Genomic DNA, 7,667 nt, shown 5'->3' with positions numbered 1-7,667 from the left:
GTGTGACTGAGGTGAAGAGTGTGTCTATTGACTACTCGATGGACACAAGTCCAGAAAGTCAACCCAGATCACAGAGGCAGAGAGATTGAATTCCTGCCCTTGGTCACTAAGTGTCCCAAATTGTTCCCTATTGTCTGTCCAGATTACAGAATCCAGAGCCGTGACTGGGTTTCTAACTGCATGCCTGAGAGGCTGAATGGCTGCTTTTGGAATGAATGAAATAAACATTAGAGTAAACATAAGATTTCCCATGCCCAAGACACACTGCTGAGGGTTTTTATTGATTTCTTACTCCTGAACATCTGCTCTCCCAGGCAACTGCGTGCCATTAGTTCAGAAGGAATCATCATGCCTGAGATTAGACCTGAAATTGATTGCACCGTGCGACACAGTCATGCCTTCTCTGTGTGTGTGCTGGGGCCGCTGTTGTGGGGGCAGGACGATGCCAGACCCAAGGGGGAGCCCTAAGGGGACCCTCCCGCAGCACATGGCCCTGAGGCAGTCGCTGGGCTCGTGGCTTTAGCAGGCGGACCTGGAGCCAGTGATGCTGGGAGTGGTGGGAGGCATCTGCAGGCAGAGACCCTGGAGGGGCAGTGCAGGCTGTGCCAGGGACAGCCAACCTCTGGGAGAGCCTCCAGTTTCTGGCTGGCTGTTTTCTGCCTTCCCAGTGGATTCTACTCCATATAGAAAGGGACCGGCCTGCTCTTTTTTGAACTCCTCAGATGGGCACTCCCGAACACAGCCCTGCCCTCTGGACCCATCAGCGGTATATCATGTCATGGGTTCTCAGCATATCTGATGGAGTTAGTTCACATTGGTGGTATCTGTGGCCACTCAAGTGTCATTCGAACCTGGAGCCATATAGTTTTACTGAGCTTTCTCCATTGAAGTCTCTAGTCTATTAACTAAATCATGTTGGGTTACGTTCACGACAGCATCGTTTCCTTGCTCTGCCTCCCTGCGGGGATTTTCTTCCTGATCCTTCATGTTGGAGCTGATCATGGGTGCTCAGCCTCAGCCTCAGCCTCAGTGGTGCTATTTTATTTGTTGGCATCAGCCGCTGCGGCTCTATGATCTGGGCTGTGGAATTTCACTGCCCCTACACGCATCACAAATCAGCTTTGCTATCACTGTCATTTCTTAAACCGCTTCTGTGGATTCAGAACTAAGGGCAGAGGTAAACAGGGCTAAAAGTTTCTGTATCATATTGGGGGAGCCAGACTCCTGAGCCATTTCCACATGATTCTTGTTCTAATAGTGCTGTCGTAGTAACAGGCTCACCCCTATGAGGGTAACATACATGTTTGTGATTATGTAATATAAAGTAGGTCCCAGAAGCTGTGGCACCTGCTGGAGGCTACAGGTGCACAGGAAAGGGGTGGAGAATGGACCCTGGGGGACAGTGTGCTGTGTGAAAAGCCCTGGGCTTGGTCCCAAGAAAACAAGACGCCATCAAGATGTCTGAGCAGGGGACAGAGCGGGCAGGATGTGGTAGTGTTCTAGGACACGTGAAGGATAGTTTGAAAGCACAGAAACTGCTGTAGCGTGACCTGGGTGGAGATGGGGCACAAGCCCTGTGACCCCACAAAGGCTGAAAGCGGGCAGGTGCGACGAGAAGGGAGAACAGAGGAGGGGAAACCAGGGCCAGTGAGGGCTGTGCCTGCCGAGAGGGCGTGCGTGACCTCGGGGGCTTGGCTGGGGTCCAGGATCTGAAACCTTCAGATGCTACCGCAGCTACCCTCCCCACACCCCACACCCCACACCCCACACACAGCCCCCGGGGGCCAGGCAGGCAGTGGGGAGTTTTTATTTCTGGGAAAACTTCCCCCCAGCCTGAGTCAGCAGCCAGAGCTGGGCTGCCCCTTGAAGAAAGCCTTTCAGCAGAATGAGGGGCCGTGGTCTCAGCAGCTCAGGTACCTCCCACCCCCGGCTTCCTACAAATGAAAGGGGAGGGGTGAGAAGCAGCCATCGGTGGGGCGGGGGCTTGGTCTCGTGTTATTCTCAGGGAGGAGGTCTTGCTGCGCATCTCACACCCCGCACTCCCAAATGCTAACCCTAACCCTCGCAGCCCCACTCCCTAACCCTGACGTCTCACACATCCCCACGCCCAAATCTCGGCTCCGTGTCCTGCCTGTCCACTGCCAGTGGCATTGGCTATGGCAAGGAAAGGTGCCGCTGATGTTTTGGCCAGAGAAAGGGAAACCTGTGCCTCTTATTAATGGCTGGTGCCTAGATGGGCCTAGATGCAGGTGACGATTGCCACCCTCGGCTGACAGTGATGACAGGGACACAGGCAGTTCCAGCTTCAGCAGCACCATGGGACTCTCAACCACGACAGGAGGGAGGGTCGGGGAGAACCACCCTCGGGCCAGGCCCGGAGGAGACGAGATACCTGGGGATGAGGCGGTCAGTGCACAGCGGACACATGGGGCTGGTAAGTGCAGGGACAGGATGCGGGTAGAGATGTGGGGACCAGCCTCAGCAGCATAAGAGGGCGTGAGTGGAGGGGACTGTGCCAGAGAGTGAGCGGGTGAGGTGGAAGCAGGCCGGAATCCAGGGGCAGCCCAACGGTCACAGTGGGCAGGGTGAGGGCCACTCCATGTGGGACAGCGTGGTTGTGAAAGCCAGATGGGCCAGGTGTGGTGGCTCAAGCCTGTAATCCTAAGGCAGGAGGATCACTTGAGCCCAGGAAGTCAAGGCTGCAATAAGCTGTGATCATGCCACTGCTCTCCAGCCTGGGTGACCGAGTGAGGCCCTATCTCTAAAAAAGTAAAATCAGAAAAAAGGAAAAGATTTCTGGTATGGTCAGTCTCCACCCAGTGTCCTTGCTACACTGTGAAATGAGAAGAGTTTTTGACTCACGGTCATCACTGGCTCTCACACTACGCCCCTTGCCTCAAGGCAGGGTCCAAGGACGTAGCCATGGCTCGCGGCCCACCTGCTTTTCCAGGCTGAGAGCTTCCCCTTGCTTTTTCTTAGCTTGTCAAAACATAGGAGATTTGAGGCTGGCTTCTGACTCCGGTCAACTCCCAAAGAGGAGGCCTGGTGAGGTTTCTCTCTGAACAGAGAGGCTTCAGGGAGTCAGACTTTCTTCCGAAGAAGGGAGCAGCCATTGGGGTGCCTATATGGACACTTTTAAAGCCTCTTCAGTAAGTACAGAAGCCCATAGGTCTTGTTTTTTAAATTAAATATTATAGATAAGCAAATCACCAAAATGCTGGAAATATACATCACTACTTGAATAAACCTGGCAGGTGTTTCTGAACATATATATACATGGAAATGGCATATTCAAAAATAACAAGCTATTCCTACTGCTCTGTAACATGCTTAAAAAAAAAAAAAAACTTTTCATTTATTCTTGCAAAATTCCTGTGAAATCATCTTGTCGCCCCGTCCTTAAATCCTGCTCTGGATGACTCTGAAAGGGGGTTGACTGTTAAGGCTCCCAGTCCAAGCCTGCAGTATATTTATTCAGGGCCTCTTAAGGTCTCCATTTAAGATTTTTTTCTTTCCTTTTGCATGTGTGGTAAAATATACATAGTATAAAAATTGACCATTTTCACTGTTATTTGTTTCTTTTTTTTGAGATGGAGTCTCACTCTGTTGCCCAGGATGGAGTGCAATGGCACAATCTCAGCTCACTGCAACTTCCATCTCCTGGGTTCAAGTGAGTCTCATACCTCAGCCTCCCAAGTACCTGGAATTACAGGTGTGCGCCATGACGCGTGGCTAATTGTTGTATTTTTTGTAGAGATGAGGTTTCACCATGTTGGCCAGGTGATCTTGAACTCCTGACCTCAGGTGATCCACCCGCCTCAACCTTCCAAAATGCTGGGATTACAGGCGTGAGCCACTGTGTCCGGCCTGTTTTTTTTATTTTTTTTATTTTTATTTTTTTTCCAAAACAAATAGAGTAAGACATTTTCGGCTGGACACGGTGGCTCACACCTATAACCCTGGCACTTTGGGAGGCTGAGGTAGGCAGATCACTTGAGGTCAGGAGTTCAAGACCAGCCTGGGCGACATGGTGAAACCCTGTCTCTACCAAAAATACAAAAATTAGCCGGGCATGGTGGCACGCGCCTGTAATCCCTTGGGAGGCTGAGGCAGGAGAACTCCTTGAACCTGGGAGGCAGAGGTTGCAGTGAGCCGAGATTGCAACACTGCACTCTAGCCTGGGCAACAGAGCAAGACTCTGTCTCAAAAAAAAGAAAAAGAGTAAAAAAGTAAGACATTTTCATCACCTTGAACATCTAGTTCGGTGGCATGAAGCACATTCACGCTGTTGTGTGACCGTCACCACTGTCCCTCTCCAGGACCCTTTCATCTTCCCAAACAGAAGCTCTGCCTCCTTTAAACAACAAGTCCCCATTCCCCCAGCCCCGCCCCTGGCAATCTCCATTCTTCTTTCTGCCCCTGACTTTGACTACTCTAGGGACCTCATGTAAGTGGAATCAGACAGTATTTGTCCTTTCATGTCTGGCTTATTTTATTCAGCGTCATGTCCTGAAGGTCTGTCCATGCTATAGCATGTGTCAGAATTTCCTCCCTTTTTAAGACTGCATCATACTCCGTTGCACAGATGGACCAACGTTTTATGTATCTGTTCACGCATGGTTGGACACTTGGGTTGTCCTGATGGCTGCTGTGAACCTGGCTGTGCTCCATTCAAGGTTTTGGGTCTCCTGCACCCTTCTTTTTTTCTTTTCCTTGGAGACAAGGTCTTGCTGTGTTGCTCAGGCTGGTCTTGAGCTCCTGGCCTCAGTCGATCCTCCCACCTCGGCCTCCCCAAGCCTTAGAATTACAAGCATGAGCCACTGCACCTGGCCTATGTTTCTTAGAAAGTTGGCCCCATGGACTGGGGGCGGTGGCTCACACCTGTAATCCTAGCACTTTGGGAGGCCAGGGCGGGCAGATCACAAGGTCAGGAGATCGAGACCATCCTGGCTAACACAGTGAAACCCCGTCTCTACTAAAAACACAAAAAATTAGCCAGGTGTGGTGGTGGGTGCCTGTAGTCCCAGCTACTCGGGAGGCTGAGGCAGGAGAATGGTGTGAACCTGGGAGGTGGAGTTTGCAGGGAGCTAAGATTATGCCACTGCACTCCAGCCTGGACAACAGAGCGAGACTCTGTCTCAAAAAAAAGAAAAAAGAAAAAAGAAAGTTGTCCCCGTGGCGGCATGGGTTGGTAATCCCAGTTACTTGGGAGGCTGAGGCAAGAGAATTGCTTGAACCCAGGAGGCAGAGGTTGCAGTGAGCCGCGACTGCACTGTTGCTCTCCAGCCTGGGCGACAGAGCAAGACTCCGTCTCAAAGAAAAAAAAAAATGGTGGCCCCGTGGCCCCATGCTCTGGGTGGTTGTGGAGGATGTCTCTGATTGAGGATCTTCTTACCAAGGCCCCTAAGCATGTCCTCACTCCGTCCAGGTCGACCTCGCTGCTCAGTACATAAAGGCTGCCGTGAAGAACATTCCCTCGGTGTTCCTGATGACGGACTCCCAGGTGGCCGAGGAGCAGTTTCTGGTGCTGATCAATGACCTGCTGGCCTCAGGAGAGATCCCTGGGCTGTTTACGGAAGATGAGGTGGAGAACATCGTCTCCTCCATGCGACCCCAAGTCAAGTCCCTTGGCATGAACGACACTCGGGAAGCATGTTGGAAATTCTTCATCGAAAAAGTGCGCAGACAGCTCAAGGTGGGACTCCCGTCTTCGGCAGGGCCTCAGGAGCCCAGCTTGGCACCCATGGCCTACAGGGTTTAGGTTTTTGCTCTGCATAGAGCAGGGTGACTGATCTTTCATGGGATGTGAAATCCTGTTAGGAGAGTGTGAGGGGTGGGGCTATCTGATGAACCAGAGCCTGGAGACTTTTTCACGTGGGTCTGTAGAGGTATCTTGGGGCCAAAAGAAGTGTCTTACAGTCGTCCTTTGGTATCTGAGGAGGCTGGATTCCAGGACCCCCATGGATACCAGAATCCACGGAGGAATGGATGCTCAAGGCCCCAATATAAAACAGTGTCATATTTTTGAACACGCTCCCCTCTACTTAAATCATCTCTAGATTACTTATAATACCTAATATAATGTAAAATGCTATGTGAATAGTTGTTATATTTTTATTTGTATTATTTTTTTAAAGTAATTTTTAGTCTATGGTTGGTTAAATCCACAGATGTGGACAGACAGCTGACTCGGTGTGGACTGCTCCCCACACACAGCTAGTTTAAGTAGATAAATGCACCTTGCACCTTGACTTTCTCTTTTTTTTTTTTTTTTTTTTTTAATTTGAGATGGAGTTTCACTTGTTGCCCAGGCCAGAATGCAATGGTGCAATCTTAGCTCACTGCAACCTCAGCCTCCTGGGTTAAAATGATTCTCCAGCTTCAGCTTCCCAAATAGCTGGGATTATAGGTGCCCGCCACCATGCCCAGCTAAATTTTGTATTTTTAGTAAAGATGAGGTTTCACCATGGTGGCCAGGCTGGTCTAGGTCTCCTGACCTCAGGTGATCCACCTGCCTCAGCCTCCCAAAGTGCTGCCTGACCACACCTTGACTTTCAACATTACCTCTAGGGTAAGCAGGCTAAACTCCCCTAGTAGGACAGAGAACCCCTTGGATCTGTTGGCCTCGTCCTCTCCAGAGTTCAGTGGTGCTGTGCTTTGCAGGGTGCCAACCCCATAGCTCTCCTGGGCTGTCCAAAGGCGTCCCCTGATGGGCGCTGCCTGCTCCTGGATCCTCTTTGGTGCCCTGCCAGTGCCAGGTCTGTCCCACACCCTCACATCATCACGCAGTGAGCCACCGCCATGAGTAGAAGCATCTGTGCAACACCTACGCCACGAAAGGGGACCAGAGAGCAAGGGCAGCTGGGAGGCTGAGACCCATGACAAGGGAGGTCCTCATCTAGCCAGAGAGCCCCCCAGGCCGGTCTCCACAGCACCTTCTCCAGCTGGGGTTCCGGGGACTCCCTGCCCTTTCTTGGAATTAGCCACTCTCCCTCAGGGCCCAGCGGGGACCCTTCCTGCTGAACTGAAGGGCTTGGAGTCTGGCCCGTTCTGGGGCCTCATCTGCCCAATGTGGATGCCCACTCCCCATTCCTTCCTTTGCCTGGCCTTTTTTTAGAGAGGCAAGGGCCCCTTTTGGAGGGATTGGGACTGCTAGCCAGAGGCACGAAGCCAGATGAGCATTTATCCACTGCAATGCGGCGGCCACCCTTCAAACCCAGAACTAGGATTGCGCTCCCCAGACCCTGGGCGGCTGAGCCGGGCAGGGCGCGTGGATTTCTGGAAGAGCTTTCTGCAGAGTGATGGATTAGGCCTCAGCACTGCAGTCCCAGTGGCCAGCGCATCTTTGTCTCCCACTCCCAGGTGATCCTGTGTTTCTCCCCTGTGGGCTCCGTGCTGCGGGTACGAGCCAGGAAATTCCCAGCTGTGGTCAACTGCACGGCCATCGACTGGTTCCATGAGTGGCCGGAAGATGCCCTGGTATCCGTCAGTGCGCGCTTCCTGGAGGAGACCGAGGGAATTCCGGTGAGTCACTGAGGCCACTTCTGCCAGAGTGCAGAGCCCAGAGGACAAGGACAGGTCCAAGGGCTGGCTCCCTGGGAGAGAAGGGCGCTGGGACTAGGGTGAGCCAAGGGACAGGTCCAAGGGCTGGCTCCCTGGGAGAGAAG

General features: G+C 52.2%; 1 protein-coding gene across 1 annotated transcript in view; it reads left to right on the top strand.

Moving 5' to 3' along the window:
* The window catches only part of DNAH17 (dynein, axonemal, heavy chain 17), a 172,697-nt gene that overhangs the window by 119,736 nt on the left and 45,294 nt on the right, over positions 1–7,667 (top strand). Inside the window, exons 55-56 of the mRNA XM_011966878.1 lie at positions 5,429–5,695; positions 7,363–7,524. Of these exons, the coding sequence (XP_011822268.1) occupies positions 5,429–5,695; positions 7,363–7,524 (429 nt within the window). The remainder of the gene's footprint in view (positions 1–5,428; positions 5,696–7,362; positions 7,525–7,667) is intronic.

This window comes from Mandrillus leucophaeus, unplaced genomic scaffold (genome assembly GCF_000951045.1).
Source record: "Mandrillus leucophaeus isolate KB7577 unplaced genomic scaffold, Mleu.le_1.0 Scaffold1, whole genome shotgun sequence".
NCBI lineage: Eukaryota > Metazoa > Chordata > Mammalia > Primates > Cercopithecidae > Mandrillus > Mandrillus leucophaeus.
Note: the sequence above shows the minus strand (reverse complement) of the source record. Positions and strands in the feature narration are given on the sequence as shown.